Source organism: Cetorhinus maximus, chromosome 11 (assembly GCF_964194155.1).
Source record: "Cetorhinus maximus chromosome 11, sCetMax3.hap1.1, whole genome shotgun sequence".
In the NCBI taxonomy this organism is placed as follows: domain Eukaryota; kingdom Metazoa; phylum Chordata; class Chondrichthyes; order Lamniformes; family Cetorhinidae; genus Cetorhinus; species Cetorhinus maximus.
Genome location: NC_135889.1, coordinates 45,038,664 through 45,065,569, shown reverse-complemented (window position 1 = coordinate 45,065,569; position 26,906 = coordinate 45,038,664). Strand labels below are relative to the sequence as shown.

The 26,906-nt window shown below is 41.4% G+C and overlaps 1 protein-coding gene across 3 annotated transcripts in view; it reads left to right on the top strand.

The window, feature by feature from the left end:
• Positions 1-26,906, top strand: part of pms1 (PMS1 homolog 1, mismatch repair system component) — a 97,354-nt gene that overhangs the window by 45,647 nt on the left and 24,801 nt on the right. For all 3 annotated transcript variants that reach the window (XM_078551881.1, XM_078551880.1, XM_078551882.1), the window contains exons 7-9: positions 14,992-15,114; positions 16,535-16,681; positions 17,617-18,488. In XM_078551881.1, coding sequence (XP_078408007.1) covers positions 14,992-15,114; positions 16,535-16,681; positions 17,617-18,488 — 1,142 coding nt within the window. The remainder of the gene's footprint in view (positions 1-14,991; positions 15,115-16,534; positions 16,682-17,616; positions 18,489-26,906) is intronic.

Genomic DNA, 26,906 nt, shown 5'->3' with positions numbered 1-26,906 from the left:
CCTTTTCATTTTTATTAGTTTTGAGAGGGCAATGAGTCCTGAACCTGTCAAGTACTTGGGGAGTAATTCTATGACTTTGCAGTCCCCGCTAGGAATGGATATTGGAGCTTTGAGTACACATTACTCACTGTGGCGAGTAACTCACTTCCTGACTTCCCAAAGCCTGACCACCAATTACAAGGCACAAGTCAGGAGTGTGATGGAATACTCTCCACTAGCGTGCATGGGTGTGGCTCCAACAACACTCAAGAAGCTTGACACCATCCAAGACAAAGTAGCCCGCTTGATTGGCACACTATCCGTTACTTTAAACATTCACTCCCTCTACCGCCACCAATGCACAGTGGCAGCAGTGTATCATCTATAAAATTCAAGGCAGCAACTCACCAAGGCTTCTTCAACAGCACCTTCCGAACCCACAGCCTCTACCACAAAAAAGACAAGGGCAGCAGATGCATGGGAACACCACTACCTGCAAGTTCCCTCCAAGCCACAAACCATCCTGATATGAAACTATATTGCCATTCCTTCACTATCACTAGATCAAAATCCTGGAACTCCCTTCCTAACAGCACTGTATGTGTACCTACAGCACATGGACTGCAGCAGTTCGAGAAGGCAGCTCACCACCACCTTCTCAAGGGCAGTTAGGGATGGGCAACAAATGCTGGCCAAACCAGTGACCCACATTCCATGAAAGAATATAAAAAGTTACAGACCAAATGGTCAGAAAATTGCAGGCCTATGTGCCCAAATTTCCAGTATATGCTCCTGGTAGGCCAGGCACCCCAATAAAGGCATGGAGCCAACAAAGCATGCCCTTATTCTATTTCCAAATCTGCAATATAATTTATACACTGCAGAAATAAACTGTTAAATACTATAATGCTCTAGAATTGGAGGTGTAAACAGTAAATATAGGATAGAAATTTACTACAGTACTCTTGTAAGTAAACTAGCTTGGGATCACTCCCTCCATGTTCTTGGGCCATCTGCGGCTCTCTGTCCTCTCAGCTGTTGCTCTCCAGTAAATGAGGTCTCTCATTTCAAGCTGTATTATTGCATTCCTACTTCTAAAACTAAAATAGTAGAACGAACTCTACCATGACTTAACTACTGTACTCAATATCTATACCAAGTATTTATTGCCCGACAAATTCACAAAATATGGGCTGATTTGTTGAATAAAATAAACACCTTGTGCCCTTCCTTTGAATACATCAGGTGCAGATAACAGTACATAGAGTTGAAGGGTGACAAATGATATGCATGCTGCTGAGAAGTGTTCAGTGCTAGTGGCCTGAAAAGAGAAAAAAAGAACTGAAGAAAGCCTGAAACAAATAAATACACAAAATATTAATGCTTTCTATAGAATCATAGAAATTTCAGCACCGAGGGAGACCTGTGACAATGTTTGCTGCGCGTATGTAAATTTCATTTCACCATTCTTTCCTCATACCCTAATATTTCCCTTTAATTCCCTATTTAATATCATGATTAATTTACTTCAATAGCTATTTGCCGTGATGCATTCCATAATTGAATAACTTTGTTTCAAAACATTTCCTCTAACCTCACTTTTTAACATTTTTCCTACTAAGCCTAAACTTCTGCTTCTTCTGGTTCACGAAATATTGGAAACCATTTTAAAACTCCTGTTTGGGGAGGTGGTGGTGTAGTATTAATGTCACCAAACTGGTAATCCAGAGGCCCAGGCTAATGTCCTAGGGACATGGGTTCAAATTCCACCATGGCAGCTGGTGGAATTTAAATTCAGTTAATAAAATCTGGAATTGAAAGCTAGCCTCAGTAATGGTAACCATGAAACTATCATCGATTGGTGTAAAGGACATTAATGGGGATGTTCGCTGATGATTGCACAATGCTCAGCCCCATTCGCGACTCCTCAGATACTGAAGCAGTCCATGTCCAAATACAATACCCAGGCTTGGCTGACAAGGAGCAAGTAACATTCACGACACACAAGTGCCAGGCATTCACCATCTCCAACAAGAGAGAATCTAACCATCGCCTCTTGACATTCAATGGCATTGCCGTTGCTGAATCCCCCACTATCAAAATCCTGGGGGTTACTATTGACCAGAAACTGAACTGGACTAGCCATGTAAATACTGTGGTTACAAGAGCAGGTCAGAGGCTATTCTGCGGCGTGTAACTCACCTCCTGACTCCCCAAAGCCTTTCTACCATGTACAAGGCACAAGTCAGGAAAGTGATGGAATACTTTCCACTTGCCTGGATGAGTGCAGCTCCAACAACATTCAAGAAGCTTGACACCATCCAGGACAAAGCAGCCAGCTTGACTGGCCCCCTTCCACAAATGTTCACTCCTTCCACCACTGACAAATAGTGGCAGCAGTGTGTACCATCTACAAGATGCACTGCAGAAATTCACCAAGGCTTCTTAGGCAGCACCTTTCAAACCCACGACCGCTACCATCTATAAGGACAAGGGCAGCAGATTCATGGGAACACCACCACCTGGAAGTTCCCTCCAAGCCACTCACCACCCTATTTTGGGAATATATCGCCATTCCTTCACTGTCACTGAGTCAAAACCCTGGAACTCCCTCCCTAACAGCACTGTGGGTGTACCTATACCACAGGGACTGCAGCAGTTCAAGAAGGAAGTTCACCACCCTCTTCTCAAGGGCAATTACGGATGGGCAATAAATGCTGGCATAGCCAGTGACTCCCACATCCCATAAAATGAATTTTTAAAAACCCATCTGGTTCACTAATATCCTTTAAGGAAGGAAGTCTGCCATCCTTACCTGGTCTGCTCTACATGTGACTCCAGTCCCACAACTGCACTCTAAAATGGCCTAGCAAGCCACTCAGTTCAAGGGCATTTGGGGTGGGCAACAAATGATGGCCTTGCCAGCCTACGCCTGCTCCTAATTCACATATGTGTTCATATGACACCCACATCCCATGAAAGAATTTTTAAAAATTCTGTACCCCCCACCCCAATAATCCTTTCTGCTCTAATGAATGAAGTTTTATTTTTTCAAGTCTCTCGTTTCAACTACACTCAACTTTGGATCCTGCTAAATTTATGTTACAATTTGTGTGGCTCCAGTGTAATTTCTCTAATGAGGTGCACATAATGCTCCAGCTATGGCTTAAACAATACTTTTTGTACAGTTTATCAACATTTCCTTGTTTGATATTCAATGTTCTGATGTATAAACTGCAGATTTCCATTTGCCTTTTTATGGTATTTTTCAATTGCAATCCTGCTGTTAAAGATCTTTGAATCTGTACTGCCAGATATGTTCTTAACATTTCATTGAAAACATCTAAGTCTATGGACAGAATTTTCGCCTCGGCGAGCGGGGGCAGGGTCCATTCGCCGAGGCGTAAAATGACGCGGGGTGACGTTGGGCGTGCATCCCGACGTCACCGCGCATCATTTAGATTTTCAGTTCGGCGGGCATGCAGCCAAGTTGGCTGCGCGCCCGCAGAACTGTCAAAGGCCTATTAAGGCAGTTTAAAAACTAATTAAAGCAATAAACTGAGCTGCCCATCCAACGTTAAGGGCAGGATGAGGTTTCATGAAGTGTTTATAAATTGAATACAAATTTTTTTAAAAATTCATTGACATGCTGCAGCTCATGTGACACTGTCACATGAGGGAACATGTCTTTAAATTTTTTCTTTTCTTTATTTAGCTTTTTAAAACTTAAACTAATCTCCCTGAGGCACCTCTTCTGTGTTGTTTCGCGCACATGCGTGAAAGAGCGCAGGCCCCAACTCATGGAATCCCCCCCCCCCAGCCTGCACAAGGAGCGCTCAGCGCTTCTGGGCACGCGCCACGCTGGGCAGGCCCACCCACGTAAAATGGTGGCGGGTTCGCACCCACCCCCGCACAACCCCCCCCCCCCCCCAAACGGGGGGAATGTTCTCCCCTATATTTCCATTTTCTGTCCTTTTCCCCATGATATATTATTTCATAGTTATGAAATAACTGTCCACACACCTGTCCATTCCTCCGATTTGTATCTTCATGAAGTTTTCTATTCCCAATTTGTCATGCCATTAATTTGATTAAAACACAATAAAGCAGTAAATGTGTGGAAAAGTCTTTATTCAATTTGTTCACACCTTACAATGGCATGGCCTGATCTTGTAAAAGGCCAGAGCTTTGCATTGAGTTAGCTTCGGAAAAGCTCAGTAATCTTTTTCTGCGTAGCAGCTGTATTCAGACATGCAGGATACAGTCCACCATGCCATCAATGCAATCAGACATGTTTTCGGTGTTTACCTGCTGCAATGTGAAATCCCAGAGCATCTCTATGGACTTTGCGCCGTCAGCTAGGGAAAAGGTGGGCGAGCAGGCGGGCATTCGCCAGACTCTTCAGGGTCATCGGCCTGCTTGGACTCCTCAGTTGACGAATGTACTGCATCTACGATCATCTGCCATATCTGTCGTGCAGCATTAGGCATTATCCAACTCCATATAAATTTCCATTGTCTCTGATGGAATTTCCATGCCAGCTTCCCACAGGTGGGTGAAAAGTGCCTTGCCATTGGGTTGGTTGGCCTCCCCTTGCTCCTTCTCATTCTCAATGTCTTGTACAGTCGTGATCTGTTTGAACCCAGCTGAAATGGTTGACAACATCGACGTAACCGGAATTTCGCATCATCCATGTTTGACTCATCGTGATTTCATTGCATGCTTACATTGAAAGAGGTACAAGTAAATCGTTGTTTCACTTGGAAGTAGCGTTCGGGGTCTTGGGCGGTCAGATGGGAGGAAGTAAAAGGACAGGTGTTACATCTGCCCTTGCCTGGGAAGCTGCTGGGGGAAGGGGAGGGATGTTGTTGTGACCGAGGAATGGATCAGGATGTTGCAGAGGGAACAGTCCCTTCAGAATACTAAAGCGGAGAGGAGCATGTGTTAGACAGTGGCTATCACACTGGAAGTGATGGAAATGGCGGAGGATGATTTGTTGAATATAGGGGCTGGTGGAGTGGAAGATGAGGACAAGGCAAACCCTATTGTGATTCTAGAGGGAGGAGAGGGGGTGAGAATGTAAGTGTGGGAAATTGATTAGACACAGCTGAAGGCCCTGTAAATTATGGCATTGGGGGTATTCTTGGTTGAGGTTAAAGGAAGACATATTGGAAGCACCAGTATGGAATGTGGCATCGTCAGAACAGGTATGATGGATAAACTGGGGAAATGGAATAGAGTCCTAACAGGAAACAGTGTGAAAGAAGTGTAGTCAACATAGCAGTGAGAGTCAGTGTGTGGATCATAATGCACTGATCATGGTTGGCTCCGGCATTGTGCTAATGTCACTAAATAATCAGACTGTTTATCCAACATCCAGTGTTGGATGAGCAGAAATTTACTCCATTTAAATATTGGAAAAACTGAAGCTATTATTTCCGGTCCCCATTACGAAGACTGTTCCCCAGCTACCATTTCCATTGCTCTCCCTGGCAACTGTCTGAGGCTGAACCAGACTGTTCAAGTGTCATATTTGATCCAGGAATGAGCTTCTGACGACCTTAGCACCAAGACTCCGTAACTTCCCCAACTAACCTCCAGCTCAGCTAATGTGGTGCTGCAACCCTTATCCATGCCTTTTGTAGCTCCAGACTTGACTAATCTAATGCACTCCTGACCTGCCTCCTACATTCTACTGTCCATAAATCTGAAGTCATTCAAAATTCTTCCTGTAACCTTACTTGTACTAAGTCCTGTTCACCTATCACCCCTGTCCTCACTGACCTATACTGACGCCCTGTCAAGCAGTGCCTTGCTTTTAAAATTCCCGTCCTTGTTTTCAATTCCTTCCAGAGCCTCGCCCCTTCCTTTCTCTGTATTCTCCTCCAGCCTCACGACCCTCTGAGATACCTGCACCCTACCTCTGGCTTCTTGAGCATGCCTCATTTTAAATACTCCAATATTGGTGGCCATGCTTTCAGCTGCCTGAGTGAAATTTTGCTTTATAACACTCCTGATACACCTTGGGGCATTTTATTATGTTAAAGGTGCTGTATAAATACAGGTTGTTGGCCACCACTTCCATGCTAGAAGGGAAAGGTTCAAAGCCCTGCACAAAGCTCTATGCCAAGTTGGTGTCAGACCACTCCATTCTCCAAGTAAGATTATGTGGAACAACAACAACCTGACTGAAAACACCAAACTGCGAGTCAAGTAAGCCTCATCCTCAGCGCAGTTCTCTACAGTGATGAGACCTGAACAACGTATGCTCAGGATGAGAAAAGGCTGAATGGTTTCCACCTTCGCTGTCTCAGATGTATCCTTAGCATGTATTTGCAGTACAAGGTCACCAATACAAAAGTCCTGGAGCATGCTGATTCCGTCAGCATACACTCGTTGCTAAAGCAACAATGTCTGCACTGGCTCAGTCACATTCATCGGATGGATGATAACCCTATATCCAAAGACTTTCTGTACAGTGAATTGGCCACTGGATCACAATCTCCTTGGACGTCCATATTTCTGCTACAAGGGCACCTGCAAGCGGGATATAAAGATGGCAGATATTGACACTAACAACTGGGAGACAGTTGCTGGCAACCATGGCCTCTGGAGACTGACTGTTTGGAAGGGCATTGGAATAGGCGAGCAAAATCGAGAAGTTCAGCTGGTCGAGAAGAGCGCTCAGAGTAAGCCGAGGCCAGTAAATCACCACCTTCTCAGCCTAATGTCTTCCTCTACAACAAATGCAGCAGAATCTGTAATACCAGAGTGGGGCTCCTATGTCACACCAGGTGATGCTAAACATAGAGTTGACCTCCACAGCGCAAACCATCACCTTACGAGACGGAAGGTTACTACCGCTACTCCATTCACCTTTTTACAATCACCTGGCCAGGCAGTGGTGTAGGAGCAACAAGGCAAAAAAAAAGGCTGATGAAGAAGAAATATGTCACTCAATCTCACATTCTCAGCCATCAATTCAGATACTGTGCATACTTTAGAGGGTAACATAGAGGTGGGATTTGCATATGCTGAGACACTGGACATAAACGGCTTCTAGCCAGGGCAGGGAGAAAAGGTAGCATTGGTGCCAACTTGCTGGAAACTGGCTGCAGAGGAAGCTGATAAGGACTTTGATTTGGTGGCCTACAGGAAAAAGCTGCTGGATGTGCACAATGAAAAGCTTGGTGCATTGGGAGGCCTCCCTGCTAAAGGCAATGGCTTCTTCCTATCCACTCTATCTAATAGGCTCATAATTTTATATACCTCAATTAAATCTGCCTTCAGGCCTCCTCTGTTCCAAAGAAAACTACTATCCAATCTTCCCTCACAGCTAAAATTCCCCATTCCTGGCAACATCTTCATATTCTCCTCTAAACCCTCTCTAGTGCAATCATATCCTTCCTGGCCTAACATTCATGACTTCACTTTGCCTTCACAGACTTAGACCTTTCTGTGGCTCTGCATTCAGGCCCTCAGGCCAGACTGCAGGCATTGACTGTGATGGATCCCATTGACTGTCTGTCTGTCTGGAGGGCCTCCTGGTGCCCTCTGGGTAGAGGACCTCTCTTCCCCTGCTCATCTCCTGCATGAAGACCTCCAGTAATGCATTAGAGATCCTTGGAGGACATTGTCTGCCCTGTTGCGCCATTTTACTGTGTTCTTCCTGCTCGGGCACAATTCTCTGTTCCTCTACACGTTTCAGTATCCCACCATTATTGCGTATTCCCTTGCCTAGTTTATCCTCCTCAAATGCATGAATTCACAAATGCACGACTTCTCTGCATTGGATTCCATTTATGACTTTTCTGCCCTCCTATCGAGCCCATTGAAATCTTCCTGCAGTCTGCAGCTTTCTCCCTCATTATCAACCGCATGACCATTTTTTAATATCATTTACAGGCATCTTAATCATGTCCCCTACCTTTAAGTATAAATTTTTTTTTATTCATTCACAGGATGTGGGCTTCGCTGGCTGGGCCAGCATTTATTGTCCATCCCTAGTTGCCCTTGAGAAGGTGGTGGTGAGCCGCCTTCTTGAACTGCTGCAGTCCATGTGGCATAGGTGCACCCACTGCACTGTTAGGGAGGGAGTTCCAGGGTTTTGACCCAGTGACAGCGAAGAAATGGCGAAATATTTCCAAGTCAGGACGGTGAGTGACTTGGAGAGGAATTTCCAGGTGGTGGTGTTCCCATCTATCTGCCCTTGTCTTCTATGTGGTAGTGGTCGTGGGTTTGGAAGGTGCTGTCTAAGGAGTCTTGGTGAATTCCTGCAGTGCACCTTGTAGAGGGAGTGGAGGGAATGAATGTTTGTGGATCTGGTGCCAATCAAGTGGACTGCTTTGACCTGGATGGTGTCAGGCTTCCTGAGTGTTGTGGGAGCTGCACTCATCCAGGCAAGTGGGGAGTATTCCATCACACTCCTGACTTGTGCCTTGTGGATGGTGGACAGGCTTTGGGGGAGTCAGGAGGTGAGTTACTCACCGTACAATACCTAGCCTCTGACCTGCTCTTGTAACCACAGTATTATTATGGCTAGTCCAGTTCAGTTTCTGGTCAATTGTAACCCCCAGGATGTTGATAGTGGAGGATTCAGTGATGGTAATGCCATTGAACATCAAGGGGCGACGGTTGGATTCTCTCTTGTTGGAGATGGTGATGATGTGTGGCGCAAATGTTACTTGCCCCTTGTCAGCTCAAGCCTGGATATTGTCCAGGTCTTGCTGCATTTAGACATGGATTGCTTCAGTATCTGAGGAGTCATGAATGGTGCTGAACATTGTGCAATCATCAATGAACATCCCCACTTCTGAACTTATGATGGAAGGAAGGTCATTAATGAAGCAGCTGAAGATGTTTGGGCTGAGGACACCACCCTGAGGAACTCCTGCAGTGATGTCCTGGAACTGAGATGACTGACTTTCAACAACCACAACCATCTTCCTTTGTGCTAGGTATGACTCCAACCGGCGGAAAGTTTTCCCTCTGATTCCCATTGACTCCAGTTTTGCTAGGGCTCCTTGATGCCACACTCTGTCAAATGTTGCCTTGATGCCGAGGGCAGTCACTCTCACCTCACCTTGAGAGTTCATCTCTTTTGTTCATGTTTGAACTGAGGCTGTAATTAGGTCAGGAGCTGAGTGGCCCTGGTGGAACCCAAACTGGGCATCAGTGAGCAGGTTATTGTTAAGCAAGTGCCGCTTGATAGCACTGTTGATGACCCTATCCATTACTTTACTGATGATTGAGAGTAGACTGATGGGGTGGTAATTGGCCAGGTTGGATTTGTCCTGCTTTTGGTGTACAGGACATACCTGGGCAATTTTCCACATAGCTGGGTAGATGTCAGTGTTATAGCTGTTCTGGAACAGCTTGCCTTGGGATGCGGTAAGTTCTGGAGCACAAGTCTTCAGTACTATTGCCGGAATAGTGTCAGGGCCCAGACCTTTGCAGTATCCAGTGCGTTCAACCATTTCTTGATATCACATGGAGTGAATCAAATTGGCTGAAGACTGGCATCTGTGATGCTGGGGACCTCTGGAGGAGGCCAAGATGGATATCCACTCAACACTTCTGGCTGAAGATTGTTGCGAATGCTTCAGCCTTATCTTTTGTGCTGCTGTGCTGGGCTCCTCCATCATTGAGGATGCGGTTATCTGTGGAGTCTCCTCCTCTAGTGAGTTGCTTAATTGCCCACCACCATTCACGACTGCATGATGCAGGACTGCAGAGTTTAGATCTGATCCGTTGGTTGTGGGATCGCCTAGTTCTGTCTTTCACTTGCTGCTTATGCGTTATAGCCCTGTGTTATAGCTTCACCAGGTTGACACCTCATTTTTAGGTATGCCTGGTGCTGCTCGTGGCATGCTCTCCTGCACTCTTCTTTGAACCAGGTTTGATCTCCTGGCTTGATGGTAATGTTAGAGTGGAGGATATGCCAGGCCATGAGGTTACAGATTGTGTTTGAGTACAATTCTGCTGCTGCTGATGGTCCACAGCGCCTCATGGATGTCCAGTCTTGAGTTGCTAGATCTGTTTGAAATCTATCCCGTTTAGCATGGTGGTAATACCACACAACACAATGGAGGGTATCCTCAATGTGAAGGCGGGACTTCGTCTCCACAAAGACTATGCGGTGGTCACCCCTACTGATACTGTCATGGACAGATGCATCTGTGGCAGGCAGGTTGGTGAGGGTGAGGTCGAGTATGTTTTTCCCTCTTGTTGGTTCCCTCACCACCTGCCGCAGACCCAGTCTAGCAGCTGTATCATTTAGGACTCAGCCAGCTCGCTCAATAGTAGTGCTACCAAACTACTCTTGGTAGTGGACTTTGAAGCCCCCCCACCCAGAGTACGTTCTGCGCCCTTGCCACCCTCGGTGCTTCCTCCAAGTGATGTTCAACATGGAAGAGCACTGATTCATCAACTGAGGGAGGGCGTACGTGGTAATCAGCAGGAGGTTTCCCTGCCCATGTTTGATGCCGTGAGATTTCATGGGGTCCGGAGTCGATGTTGAGAACTCCCAGGGCAACTCCCTCCCGACTGTATACTGCTAAGCCGGCACCTCTGCTGGGTCTGTCCTGCCGGTGGGACAGGCCATACCCAGGGATGGTGATGCTGGTGTCTGGGACATTATCTGTAAGGCATGATTCCATGAGGATGACTATGTCAGGCTGTTGCTTGACTAGTCTCTGAGACAGCTCTCCAAATTTTGGCTCTAGCCCCCAGATGTTACTAAGGAGGACTTTGCAGGGTCAACAGGGCTGCGATTGCCGTTGTCTTTTCCGGTGTCTGGGTCGATGTTGTGTGGTCTGTCTGGTTTTATTCCTTTTTTGAGACTTTGTCACAGTTTAATACAACTGAGTGGCTTGCTGGGCCATTTCAGAGGGCATTTAAGAGTCAACCACATTGCTGTGGGTCTGGAGTCACATGTATGCCAGACCAGGTAAGGACGATAGATTTCTTTCCCTGAAGGACATTAGTGAACCAGATGGGTTTTTACAACAATCAACAATGGTTTCATGGTCATCATTAGACTTTTAATTCCAGATTTTTATTGAATTCAAATTCCATCATCTGATTCAAACCCAGGTCCCCAGCACATCACCGTGGGTCTCTGGATACTAGTCCAGCGACAATACCACTAAGGCATTGCCTCCCCTTATTGATATATCCCACAAAAATCAAGGGACCCAATACTGGGCCCTGCAGAACTCCATTGGGAGCAGCGTTTCCATCACAAAATCACCGCTCAACCATTACCCGTTGCTCTCAATTTTGGATCCAACTTGCCATTTTCCCTTGGATCCCATGGGCCCCTACTTGTCTGAGTAGCCTATCATGTGAGACCTTATCAAAAGCCATGCTAAAATCCTTGTAGACTGCATCGATCATGCAACCCTCATCCATCCTCCTTGTTTTCCCCCTCAAAAAATTCAGTCAAGTTAGTCAGACACACCATTCTCTTAAATCTATGCTAACAATCCTTGACTAATCAATGCCTTTTCTAAATGACGATTTATACTGCCCAATAGTATTTTTTTCAACAGATTTCCCACCACCGAGGTAAGGCTGACTGACCTGTAATTACTCAGTCTATCCCTTCCTTTCTTTTTAAATAACAGTCCTATTGGTACAAGCGACATGCTGTTGTTTGGCCTATTCACTCAGGTTCCATATCCCCTGTAGAGGTCGCATGCTTTTTCAGACTATCGATGACTGTAAGTTGCCACACAAAAGGCCACAAAACGTCTGTTGGCAGCTGTAAGCGTAATGAATGATGAGCGTCATCTATTTGCCAATGACTGCAGAATCCAAGCCATTGTGTTGGAAGCTGCTTCTGTTTGGTGAGATTGTGTGATGGCTGTTTCTGGAAGTTTTTACTGGAAGAATTTTCAGAAAATTGTTTATGAAGCTACAGCTTCAACTGCTCACCCACTAGAACTTGTGCTGTTCAGCAGCAAATGTACATGTACCTGCACAGCAGTCCATTTGCACCCTGGCAGCTTGGAAATAAGGTTATTAGGAACTGACAAATGTGTTCTGACTGTAACATGGAACCTTCACTAATTGCTAAAATAACTATGGAAACATTGTAGCCTGTCATTTATTGTTTTTAATTTGATAATTATTTCCAAAAAAGTTAAAGACTAATGAACATTGACATATTACTTGCACACAATGTTTAAGCAAATGTTTTTCCATAGCTAACAGCTTTTTTAACAAATGTTGTACTTAAAGATGTGTTGTGAAAATATAATTACTGTTTCTGTTCTATATCTTTATTAGTTTAAAACGTCTTCAATTGGACAATTTTAAATTCAACTGCAGGCCATTCCACTTGAAAATGTAACTAGGCTTTCTTAAATGGAAAACAATTTCTCACTAATTAATTTTGGTGGAGATATTTTTTGTTACAAGTATTAATTTAAAAACCATACATTCATCTTCATTGTAGGTGCTAATTTGTTCATTGTGTAAACTTCAATTAGTACAAATATTGTTTACTATTCTCTACAATTTGAAACTGTATAAATATAAAACTTAGCTTCCAATAGTTAAAGTTGGAATTGGTTAAAAAAGAGTACTCACCCCGACTATGCAACCTTTGACACTGCCCTCTAACCTTTAATACTATTAATTTATACAATTTTCCCCCTAGGATTTGTTCAATAAAGTTCAACATGGCAGGATTTTGTTTCACGTTAAAAGTAGAGAAAAACTCTAAATAAATTTGTTAACTGCAGAACTTCAAAAAAAGAGTGTTGGTGTACTGAATTTTCAAAGGCAAAGAGGAAAGCTTAAGCAGAGTTTCTCAGGCTGAATATGTAACAAAAAATGGACATGCCAACTCCATTGAAAACTCATAGCACCATGCTTAACAAGCTCACTCCCTACTACACCATGTCATTAAGTATTAAATACAAATTAAAATTAGCTTATTGATATAACATTTTAATAAAGTGATATTATATATATTTCCAAAGCTATGTTAAAACATATAAAATAAAAGCCTGAATTGAACTGCCTGTGCATTTCTGGCAAGAAATCACACCGGGGACTTCCCACCCACCATAGCAGAAAAACAACCAGCCGATTTTAACATCTGGGCCTCATTTAAACCTGACTGGTTTCCACCAATTTCAGGTAGAATGTTGGGGGGAAGCAGCAGAAAATCCACGCCCACTGATGGCATGTAGCAAGATTGGCTGGTGGACTGATGCACTTGTCCCACATTTGGGGAGGGTATGAGAGCACAGTGTGATCCTAAGCTTTCTTTTTGAGGCTAAAAGGATCATTCCAATGTTTGCAAGGACATGGGTAAAATGTGCTTATTTGTTTAGAAGAGTGGTGATGGTGGCAGATTTGAAAAAGAATGGGACAAAATCCGAGGAGAGGGAGCAGTTTACAATATCAGCTCAAGTGAGAGTCAGAAGAGAACCTGGATGGTCAGCACTCCAGTTGGAATAGAGAGGGGTTTCAGTGACAAGATTAGCTCAGAGGACATGAGGGGAGATATAAGAGAAATTAGAGAAATATGTTAATATTTGCAACTCCTTGAATCAGTGACCAATCTGAAACACTTCACCCTGACCACCAAACTAGTTGCCATGCAAATTCATATATTCAGAAAAAGACTTAACATTTCAAACCTGCAGAATGCTATCTTGGCACGCTTTGATTTTTTTTTGGTTAAAATTATGTTGAGCAAGTTTTGAAAAACACTCCAATGTTCATAGCTGCTGCCGGTTATTTTTTGTGATTATTTGTTCTAGATTTTTTGGGGATTTCAGCAACTCAGACCAACTCAGTAGGTTGACATTTGCCTGACATGTCCTTTACTTAGCCAGGTACCTACATAGGTTTGTAAATTCCCAGGGGTCAAGCAGACAACTTTTTTTTCCATCCAAAATTGCAGATTGAACTTTTATATGAGCTGTTCAGTTTTTTATATATAAAATTAAGTATAAGGCAATATACTTTAATTTGCCATCTCTATGTTAAAGGAAATTCTATGATTACCGCAACCTGCAAAACAAAAATTCTATGTGACGTTTGTTTTATTTTTCAAACCAGAAGAAAAACAACATAAAGAAAATGTGAAGCCAGAGTGGCTCTCAAAGGGAAAGATGAAGAATGGGGGGCTGGGGAAGAAGTCATTTTGAATGGAAGCAGTTTTGTAGACCAGAAAATGAATGCCCAGCTGTTATTTTTAAAAAAACTTTCATAGTGAATGTATCAGTCACATTGTAACCCATTGGTTCATAAAATCTAATTTATCACTGCTGACAGATGTTTTCTTGCTGACCTTAATGTTTACTCAGTAAATAGCGTTTGCCTGTACCCTTTGCCTTACATGCATTCCAGTATTCAGTCACATGGTGGAAAGATGTGGTAATTACTACTAAATTAGATAATGTAGAATAGTACTCATTTGAACAATAAATATACTATTCATTTTCAGATCATTTAACATGCAGCAGAAGTAGATTTGGAGAAAACATTGTGGTATATGTAGAGCAGTAGTATGTTGGAAATTAAAATCGTAATTATTAAATTGAGTTACACAACACAAGCAACTACATATTTACAAATACAGTAGGCAACAGTTGCTGAATAGTTCAAGTTACATGAATATAATATTTTCACATTCTTCTTTTCCCTTTGTGGAGTCTCTTAGCACAACACATTTTCAGTTTAAGAGGAAAAGTTGCAGACCTTCATCCATGCTACTCTGAACCTTGCTGCTCAGATTTACATGAGTGACCTGGGATGATTGGCCCTCTAAATTATTTTTGTGTGCTTCCTCCAGGGAAGGGTCTAGGCTTTTGCTTCTGGGTCTCCACTCTTGATTCAGGTAAATCACCATGGAAAGTCACAGGGCCAAATCTTTGTTCTTTCACCCTTTTGTAGAGTGATTTGAAGCTCCAAATATGTTGCCCTCCCTAAACACATCTTGATAACATTACAATTTTTAAATTTGTGGATTTTATTTGCTGGTATTCACAGATTTTCCTCAGTGGTTTTCTGCCCAAGCCAGGTTCTAATCCATCTTCAACGAGTCTCACCAGCCCTGACAGAAGTTTCATCTCTGTTAATTCCAGACCTGTTCATCACAAGGAAATATTAAAGGTAGATGAATAACTTTAGTGATGATTCTGCTTACCTGTTTTCCTAGAGTGCAATAAATGTACTTTACAGTGAAGAATTTTTATTACTTTGATATAACAGGATTCAAATAGTCTTATTTAGGTTGTAGTAGGGGGCATTATTAGTGATATGCATGGTGAATTTTGGGATCAAATCAAGGTTTTTCATTATTTCCATGACTACTTCCAGTGAGCAAAAGGACAAATGTCGGTTGACTCAGTTATCATTGAGTTATTGTGATTTGCAGTCTGTCAAATATGGGCTTCATCCAACATTTTCCTGAGCAAGAAGTAACCTAGTGGGTGTTGCAGTAATTATGTTTTAGAATTCTAATTGAAAAACATAATTAATTGGTTGTGCATTACAAATGGGCATAAAAACATCTTATAGTTTCCTGCAGCTGTGACATTCCCCTCAATTTTGAAATTAATTTGCTGTGATGTCTAAACTTATCCCTAAAGGTTACTGCAGTGAAAATCTGTCTGATTGTGCAAACAGTAACTCAGTCAGATGTGAGTTTGATCAATATTTCTGCAACAGGTATTGTAGCTCAATCTGGCTTCGGTTGAATTTAATTAGAAGATTTTATATATCTCTGGGTGTATTTTCATAAATTGTTCATGCAGATAATGTAATCCAACACACATGTTAGGATAAATTAATTGGATAATAAGAGGGAACTTGCATGCTAGGATTTTTTCTTTGTAGCTTTAAATTTTTTTTTAACACTTTTCTTTCATTTGTCCCAAAGCAATTAATGGGGTGGTCAATACCTAGTTATATTTGAATTATCTGATCCATTTTTGGATCCTTTCTATTTAAAAATATACCACATTTAAACAGTTAGAGGCTGCTGCAATATGTTATTTATCGTGAGCACGCTGTAAATTTTCAAACACTGGAACCTGTCATCCATCCTGCAGTGATCTAATTGATTGTAACATTTTGGCATAATCATCTACAACTTTTCAATAAATGGATTGTAGTTTGTTTGCCAAGATGAGAAAGCTGGTTCTTAAACCTGACAACCCAACCTTCTGTTCTTTACATTTCAATATTATTATAATTAATGCTTTTGGATGAAGCAGACTATTCTGTAACACACCTAACTACATTTGCACATGGTTGGCAACATTTAGACTGAGTTTCGACATCTAGACTTTGTTCCCATTGTTGGAATATTTTAGAAGCATGTTGAAAAGACAAGACTGAATAGTTCTTCACTAAATTTTTAGGCAGGATTTGGATAAGTGAAAAATCAGCACTTTAAAATTATCTACTTCATAAAGATTTTCAATGTGTTTTTCTAAACTAAAAATCTGTTTTAACTTCCTTAGAGAGAATATTACTTGGGATGTCCTGTAAAGATATATTTTTTTTAATTTTTGCTTTAATTTTACAGTTGGTTCGGCACTACTACAGCTCTCAATCACAGAAGGATTCTTCACATATTCGTTACCCGATTTTCTTCTTGAATATCTTGGTTCCAGCTTCAGTTGTAGATGTTAATTTAACGCCAGATAAAACTCAAGTAATGCTTCATAACAAGGTGAGACACGCATAAAAATTTCTTTCTTGTTCAATCGTCATTAATAGTTTAAGTCATACACTGATAAAGACATTTATTATTGAAATGGAACCTGTAAAATATCTTTTCAGCTAAATTGAGCATCATCATATTCATCCTCCCAAAAATGTCAACTCCTTAACAATAGCAAGCAACAACAAATGCCACTCTAAGATTTGCACTTCATTGCATTTTTAGCTCAGTATGTTGTATAATCCCTGTTGAGATCTTAAAGTGTGCAAGTACCAGCCAGAGATTGGATTACACCCGAATTTGGTCAGTAGAAACCAGAGGCAGGACCATGGAAAAGTGGTCCTTCAGCCTTATTTGTATATTGCTGGTGAACTGCCAGTTGCAGCCCAGAGGAAGCGTGCCAATCAGGTGGGGAGCAAGAATGTTCGGCTCAGATGCCAGATGAGGGCAGCAGACCAGTCCCTTTCAGAAGCATCACCAAGCAGGCTTCCACGAACATTGACACCTGCCTCCTTCTCATTTTTGATAATTTCTTCTTCTACCACATTGCAAGCAAAGCAAGTCACAAGGGAACGCAATCTGATTTTTAGAGATGCAGTTCTACTTTAAATAGACCTCTGACCAGCATTGGAAGTTTCAGCCTGGAAGTGTGCGGGTTTCCCAGCCAGTCCAATGGGAAATTCACTGGTGAGATTATAATGAGACTAGGAGTTAAATACCCCTGGTCTGTTTTTGACTGCCGCAGGTGAAATTTGAACTGTGACTGAAAAGTAGCCCATAGTTGAAATTGGGGCCATGATGGAAGGTATTTAAGTCATTTTTATTTTAGCTTTCTGGCATTACTCAAAGCATAATCGATATTAATGTCTCGGGGCACTTTTCTTGAAGGAAAATTAAAACTGATGCTGTACTTAAAATGTTTCTTAAAAAACTTCTGTCACCAGGAGGCCATCTTGCTTGTGATTGAGAAGGTGTTGATTTCAGTTTATGGACAACTTGCTGGAAATGGAACTGATAAATCATCCTCTGAATGTTTGAAAGAAACTGGACTTGTTTGCAGTGGTGAGCCAAATCATTCTGGTCTATTAACAGCACCAGAGATTTCTCAAGTTGCAGATACATTAAATGGTTGCTCTAAAAAGATCTCTTTTTCTAATGACATTTCTGCTCTGGTGGTTGATAAAAAGGAGAGCTTTGTCAGTGACATTGTTCAGACTGATTCCCAAGAAAAATCTCTTACTTCTGAGGATAGGCCATCACTTTCTGTCCCAGAATTTGATGTGACATTTTCACTGGATGATGACCTAATTCTTTTAAAGAGTCCACCTGATATTAACAGTGCCAAATGTCCAGAAAAAGCTAGTAATCCAACCCTAGCACCTGTGACATTAAATGAACAGACCTCAACTGCAAAAGATTCTGATGAACTCACTGCTGATAATTGGAGTATGGGGCATTGGATGAAGGATTCTACTGAACAGATGTTTGAACCTGTAAAGCTCTTAGTACCTAAAGACTCTACAGGCCAAAAACATATAAATTGTGATGAAACCAAACACCAGAAACCGACTGACACTAGCTCAACCAATGATCCAAACAAAAAATCTTCTAATGTAGTGAAGGATAAGATTGGACAGATCACAATATATGACCTGATCAGCAATCGCACTGTTAGAAAGTCTCTGTCAGCATCTGCCCTTTTCATACAAGAAACTCGACCTAAACTGTTAGCCGAGAACCCAAGGGCTAATCTGCAAGATGTCAGCATGAAACTTGAAGAGATGTGGAAAAATCTGAATGAGGACGAGAAGAAGAAGTAAGTTTCCAGATTAAATCTTTTGACCTCATAACCCAATAGTTTCCATTCTCTGTGACTCATTGAGTGCAGAGTAAATCCCATTACTTCTTGAAATATAAAGCGGAAAATTATTTTTGGCATGTTGGGGATGCCATGCAGGCTGTATTGTTAGAATACATTATGTGCTGCTTCTCCAGGCTTCTGCAATTAATTGTTTTGTTATATGTCTTGTTTTCCATTCACGGATTTCCTTCAAGGATATTTTTTCATAATGAAGAGTGATTATACATTTTCCAGCATATGACATACTTTTGAGCACATTTTTGATTCTAAATTTATGGTCGTCTTGTTTTTTTGAGGAAAATTGATTTTATGGCAGTTGTTTCATAGTATTCTGAAACCAAATTTTATTGCTTGCTACTTTGTAAAGCCAAGTAATTAAGTGATTTATATATTAATGAAATATTCAAAACAGCACAACTTCGTTAAGTTTATGCCAAGCTAAAAATTGTTCCAGCTGAAATATAAGGAAATATTTTTGTCTTCTATTACTGAACCTCCATAAGAAGATGTAGAATGGAAGGTAAGGAGAAATGTATTAAACTAGGGAAACAAAGAAAATGTTAAGTGGAACAAATGGAAATTAGAAATTGCATATAGAGTATAAGAATAAGCTGACAAATAATCATGTTGCGTTTAGTTTTTAAAACCCTAAATCTAACTTCTCTTGTGTCTCACGAGGTAGATGTGCTGCTAAACATGGGGATCAAAAAGGTTCTAGGTTTAATTCCTGATCTATGCCGGTCTTGGCTTAAGCAGCAGCACTACAAGAAATACAATTGGAGTCTGTTTGCCTGCATGATTGAGAAATTTAGCAAAGGTTATTACTGTTGATTGCTGTTCCACGACTGCCTTGCTGGAGTGTGGGTGTACGTGACTAGTGTGAATGTGGCTGTGATGCTGCCACACTGGAAAGTTTACCAAGGTTTATGAGGTATGGTCACTCGGGCAGTGCACCAGAGGATTACTGTCCCCCTTGACCCCATAAAATAGTACTAATGATATAGAGTGTCAAACATGTATAATAAAGATAGAACATGTGATAATTTAAAGGGGCCAATTTATGTACACTTGGCTGGGATGTTTTGGGTCGTGGTTGCACTGATTAAGTGGGACAATGCTGAGCTGGGTGGGGTTGGGAGGTTGAATTCCAGATTTAACCTATTTAGCACAGCCACGACAATGCCCTCCAATGACAGGTTGCTGTTACGACAGACTCAAAATTGCAACACCATCGTGATCAGGAATTTAAAAGTTAAGTGGGTGATATTTGCAGTCAGTTTTGACCAGGTCCTGACACACAAAATTGGCTTACCTCAAAGCAGTTGAGGGTTGGCTATGACACCCCTGCCCCCCTCACACCCAAGTCCACTGGCTCCACCACTCAGCTTTGACAGTTATCTGTTACCTCCCTTGGGTTGAAACCCTGCTATTTTGTGTGTGATAATTTATCATTAGCTGCAACATCCCATTTTTTAAATTAACATTGTGGCAGCTTTTCCCTTCTCCAGTTTTCTTCATCCTTCTCCTGTAGACAACTGTCCCATATTGGGACATCCATCCAGTGACACCAGGTGCCTACAGTAACTTGCTCCATTGGCTTCTTCGTATGTGAGCCTTAGGTAGTTGACAGCATATTTGGCAATGGGGTACATCGCAGACGAGCATTAACCCATCCTCGTTTGATATCCATATGTGCAATTTCTGAGACTAATTGTAATGTCTGAACCAACTGGCACATTTGAAATCTGTTAATTGCCACTTTTTGCATCAAACCTGTCACCTTCCTGGCCAATATGGCTTAATTCTACATTGAGCAATGTATTTGTCAAAAATTATGTGGAGGGTATGACATCCCTTATAACGGAACTGTTCTTCGTCTCATTTGTGAGGCTCAGATAGTTTACAGATATTTACATGCATGAGTAGCATCTCTCCCATAGCATTGCTGGTAGTTAGTCAGAGGACATGCTGTTTTCTAATGGAAATACACAATGTATTATATAATTATAAGAATATGTTATTACATACCTTGATGTTCAATGACATTACTCGGACAAAAATGTAAAAATCTTTCAGCTACTTTAACTTTGTATCTTTCCCTCTTCTTTCCCGCCCCCATCACTTTCATCCCTTATCCCCTACTCTTTCTACCTGTCTGTTTGTCACTGTAAACCTGTCCCACTCTAACTGCTGTCTAAGTATCTCTTTGTCTCCTACTTTACCTCTGTTGCTAATGAAGCCCTTATTCATGGTTTTGCCATTTCTGGCTTGATTACTTTTTGCCTGCTTCCCAAGTCCCACTCTTCATAAATTGCAATTTGTCCAAAATTCTACGCCTGCATCTTGTCCTTCTCCCTATCACTGCTGTGCTCATCAACAAATTGATTTCAATTTGTCCCTTGGCCTTGCCCACCCCCGCCTCCCCCCCCCAGCTCTGCAAACTCCTTCATCCCTATGTTCCTATTCAACTCCCACTACTGTTTGTCATTTTTAAATTATGTCTGGTGTTTTTAATTATATTAAAGGCACTATAGCACTCTATCAAGGCAGCATTCAATTGTGTGTAGCACCAAGAAACCCTGGTAAACTGAAGCCAATGGCAGGAGTTGTACCTCACTCAAAGGAAGATGGTTGTGGCTGTTGGAAACAAATTCCCTCAACCCCAAGATATCATTGCAGGAGTTCCTCTGGACATTATTGTAGGATCTTCCCTCCTCCATAAGATCAGAAATGGAGCTGTTAGCTGATATTGAACAGTGTTTACCTCCATTCACAGTTGCTCAGACAATGAAACAGTCCATGCTTGCTGACGTCAATGAAGCTTGGGCTGAAAAGTGGCAAGAATCTGTCATGCTAGGCAATGACCATCTTCAACAAGAGACAGGCTACTCAGCTCCCCTTTACACTGAATGGTATTCCCATTGTCAAATCCCCACCTGGACCAGCCACATAAATCAATAGCTCCTGGAGTAGAAGTAGATCAGAGGCTGGGAATTCTGCAGCAAGTGTCTCACCCCCTGGCTCCCCAGAATGTGTCCACAATCTACAAAGCACAATTAAGGATTGTGATGGAATACTCTCAATTAGCCTAGATGATTGCAGCTGCCAGAATGCTCTAGAAGCTCAACACCACCTGGGACAAAGTACCCCACTTGATTGATACCCCATCCACCACTTTAAACAATCACTCCCTTGACAACCAGCATACTGTGGCTGCATTGTGTACTATCCACAGGATACATTGCAGCAAGTTACAGAGACTTCTTTGAATGGCAGCTCCCGAACCCGCAACTTCCACCATCTACAATGATAGAATATAAGGATCCATCACATGGATATATCAAGATGGGCTGAATGGCCTTCCTCTTAATGATCTTGTGAATTACATGAGATAGTGATGAGCCACTGATACACAAGCAAATGGGATGTGGGTGGGTATCTTGATATAGTTAAAATGAGCTCTTTGCTGTGCAGATGATATGCTTCTTGTGGCACTGCACACATGTGTGGGCCAGGAGTGGAGCCAGAGGACCTGGGTAAAGGGAACAAAGTGACTATTTTTAATAAGGTGAGCTGCAGAGGCTGCAGTGTTTCTGCAGCGATCTTAAATTTTTGTGTCTTGTGTTCAGCAGCTGTCTTTATTTAGCCCTCTCTGCCTTTTCTTTTTCTATTTTTTTCCTTAATATTCAGCTGCAAAGATTATTTCATCAAAGCCAAGCCAACACTGCTGACCAGAGCACTAAATGAGCAGACTTCTGGTTCCCTGACAAATAGCTTCTACTAAGTTTATTTTATTGTTTGAGGTATAAAATATATTGTTTTGATCACAATTATACACACTGGAATATCTTGTTTCAAAAGATTTTTGACTGAAACTGATCACTTCTTAGTGTATGGGATCTCGATTCGCATCAAACTGTGAAATGATTCTGTATTTTTTTAAGTGAAGACTCAAGAAATGTAAAATTTGAAATTTAGTGTCTACCTTTGGTTTTCATACATATATTTCACTGAATATGTTTAAATTTAGGACTTTTATATCAATTGCAGAAGGATTCTAAATAATACAGTTTGCCCCTTTTTTTCTGCTTGATGCTTTCAGATAAACATGTGGAAAAGCAATGCTGCTACACTAACATTGGTTTACATAGTCAAAAATATATAAACATAAAACAAATGGCAACAATTCACATGTCATACAAGTACAGAAGCCAGGAAAATAATGCGGATGAAACCTAGCTGAATAAAGCAAGCTCCATACTCCTGGAGACTTCAGGGAGTACACGATTTATTCAATAGACTTATGAGATGCATTAGACAATTTTAGGTTTCACCTTGAAATATTATTTTACAAATATCATTATGTTCATTGTTATTGACCAAACAAGATGGTGACCAAAGCTGTTCTCAAAAAGCATTGAGAACTGGCATTAGTTACCAGTAATTTTTTATTGATAATGATTCCCTGAATTCTGATTCATGCTGGTATTTTTCCTTGCCATTTGCTACTTGGCTATTGGATGACCTATATCCACTCATTTGTGATTTGCTGATGCTTTATGAAAACTAGTCTTAAGCCAATCATGTGCAAGTGTGAAGTACATACTCAGCTCAGCTAATTTTTTTTTCTCTGGAAATTGGCTCAGTTAATACTCTTTCGAGTTATCAACAGTCACAGATTGCAACTCTTTGAGTACAATCACAGTTCTTGGTTTTCCGGGAGTGGGACATGAACCCACAACCCTCTGATTCAAAGGCGAGGGTGCTATGAACTGAGCCACAGCTGACACCTCTTGGCTCAGTTAATACTCTTTCGAGTTATCAACAGTCACAGATTGCAACTCTTTCGAGTACAATCACAGTTCTTGGTTTTCCGGGAGTGGGACATGAACCCACAACCCTCTGATTCAAAGGCGAGGGTGCTATGAACTGAGCCACAGCTGACACCTCTTGGCTCAGTTAATACTCTTTCGAGTTATCAACAGTCACAGATTGCAACTCTTTCGAGTACAATCACAGTTCTTGGTTTCCGGGAGTGGGACGTGAACCCACAACCCTCTGATTCAAAGGTGAGGGTGCTATGAACTGAGCCACAGCTGACACCTCAAAATTCTTTCGAGTTATCAACAGTCGCAGATTGCAACTCTTTTCGAGTACAATCACAGTTCTTGGTTTCCGGGAGTGGGACATGAACCCACAACCCTCTGATTCAAAGGCGAGGGTGCTATGAACTGAACCACAGCTGACACCTCAAAATTCTTTCGAGTTATCAACAGTCACAGATTGCAACTCTTTTCGAGTACAATCACAGTTCTTGGTTTCCGGGAGCGGGACATGAACCCACCACCCTCTGATTCAAAGGCGAGGGTGCTATGAACTGAGCCACAGCTGACACCTCTTGGCTCAGTTAATACTCTTTTCAAGTTATCAACAGTCACAGATTGTAACTCTTTTGAGTACAGTCACAGTTCTTGGTTTCCGGGAGTGGGACATGAACCCACAACCCTCTGATTCAAAGACGAGGGTGCTATGAACTGAGCCACAGCTGACACCTCTTGGCTCAGTTAATAGTGCACTAATTTCTGAGCTGGATAATTGTAGGTTCAAGTTGGTGCTATGGACCTGAGCACCTAAACTGCTTGACAACCCAATGTGGCACTGACGGATAAGACCTTAAGCTAAGGCCCTGTCCACCTGAGGAGGCAGATGTAAAAGATCCCATCACACTATGTGTAGCACAGTATTCCTCCCAGTGTCGTGGCCAATGTTCGTCCTTCACTGATCACCGCCAAAAACAGATTATCTGGTGATTTATTAATTTGTTCTTTATGGCACTTTGCTTGTAAAAAAATTAGCTGCTGTGTCTACCTACAGAACTACACAAGTTATCTGTTGGTTGTAAAACACCTCGAGACATTCAGAAGACATTACAAGGTGCTATATAAATGTGCATTACTTTATAGTTTCAGCTGTTGCAATTTTCTGGTTTGATGGCCCTTCATAAGTGGTAGGTGAATAGTTTAGCTCTAAATTGAATTATATTGGAACATATTTCATTAACAGCTAATGAATACAAACCAATTTTAGTGAGCAATTGTTTATATCAATATTTGAAGGCATATTTGTATTTTTGTCTGTCATTTATGAGTATCATAAATCTATATATATCATAAAAATCTTGCATTTGTGCACCCTTCCTGTATGTCCACTTGACTTCCTGTATTACAGTTTGTATCCACTTTAGGTAAACTCATCACTCTGCAATTGGTCCACTGGATTCCGCTGATTCTCATAAATGCTTTCTGAAAAGTTCTGTTCATCCATCGCTTTTTTCTTCAGCGATTTAAATTTCATGTCCAAAAATAAGGCCTTGCCTGGTCCACTTCTCAATTACCCCCAATCTTCCATTGCACTTTCCAAGCAGGAGATGTAGCACCTGTACTTTTATTTCTTCCATTCCCACCATCCAAGGCTCTGAACACTCCTTCCAGGTGAAATATCGATTTACATGTACTTTACTCAATTTAGTGTACTGCACTCACTGCTCACGATTCAGTCTGCAAGTGTGACACTCAGCCTGTCATTTTAATTCTTGACCTTCTACACTCATACTTTGCCTCCTACTGTTTCAATAAGCTCAACGTAAGCTGAAAACACAACTTCATCTTTCAATTAGGCACTTTACAGCCTTCCAGACTCAGCATTGAGTTCAACAATTTCAGATCGTAACCTCTGTCCATAATTCTTTTTTCTGGACAGCAGCTATTGGTGATGATTCTGCTAATCCCACTTACACTTCCTCTAAGGCCACCTTTTGTTTCTTTACTTACCCCACTACCATCTCCTTTTGCCTTGTACCATCATCCCTTTATTCATTTAATCGCTCCTGCCTTTCACCTAATTACAGTTCTCCCTCCTCCACTTTCCCTGCCTCTCTAATTGCTTAAAACTTGTTAGATCTCTAACTTTTCTCAGTTCTGATGAAATCATCAGCCTGAGACATTAACTCTGTTTCTCTCTCCACAGATGCTGCCAGACCTGCTGACTTTTTGCAGCATTTTCTATTTTTATTTCCGATTGCCAGTATTCACAGTATTTTACTTTTGTAACTCCTTCCTTTACTACCAACATTTCCAGAAGCTTTGCTATTGAGCTATAAGTACTGTAACATCATGTCAAAATATAAAGTTAGACTATATGTGCGACTTTAAAATGGGACTGAATTGTATTTTTGCACCTGATCTATTTATTATTGCTCTCTAACTCCATTTCATCTAAAAGCTATCCTTGATCTTGTCTCCCCATGTTCAATTTCACATTGTGCAATGGCAAATCTGTAACGTATAGTTTTGCCGGTGAGAGTCAGATTTAAAAATACAATTGCAGCTCTTTCTGTTCCTGGCTAATTTAAGTATAAATTGAAATAGGTTGTTGTACAGTACAAAATACTTCTCAATCTTTTCAGTGATTTACAGTGGTTACAAAATACCATGGGGAAATTGTTGCACAAAGAAAATTGATCCATGTACAGGAAAAGTTTGCTCCCTCTTTGACTGAGTCATGCTCTCCAAAGTGTTATGACAAATTTGGATCTGAGCTGATGTACCCTGCCAGGATCTCAACCATGTACATGTCTCTAACTGTTGGGTTAATTCTTGGAGCTAGATAAGCTCCATGTTTACATGAATTGTGAATGGCAAAAGTTTGCAATACTGTTGTCTTCCACAAGATGGCTTTCATCCATTTGGCTTGTGAATGTATTTACTTATCCATGCAGATATGCATTTTATTTAGTGTGTCTAAATGTGATAAATTTTGTATAAGCATAAAAGAATACATTTGAGGTGTTTTAATTTATTGTAATTAAAAACACCACGCATTATCTTACACCTCCCCCCCCATATTTTCTAAATGTTATAACCCTTGCTACATTAGATGATGCAAATAACTTTATTGTAATTGTAAACCTTCACTTCGATGGTCATTATGCTGCTATTCCTAATGTCATGCACTGCTTGTTTTTCATTCTGTGGCCTTCTGACCTACACAGCTATTTTAGCACGACACAATACTTGCTGTTTTTCAGAAGAAATTGGGGGAAGGGCTAAGTGTTAAGTATGCACACACAATATACTGATCACTGGGTGATAATAATTTTAATTATTCAGTTAAAAGTTATATTTCTATCTCTGAAAAACTATTTGATGCTGAAATGAAATATAAATAATGCTAAATGCTACACTTCTAAGGCAGATTCTTTATCAAATTTTTTCGTTATGCTTTAAGTTGGGTGTATAAGGAAAGCCACCTTGTGGAAGACAGTGGCATTGAAGTAAGGTAGGAGGAGGCTTGTGTTTTTTATATTCATTCACG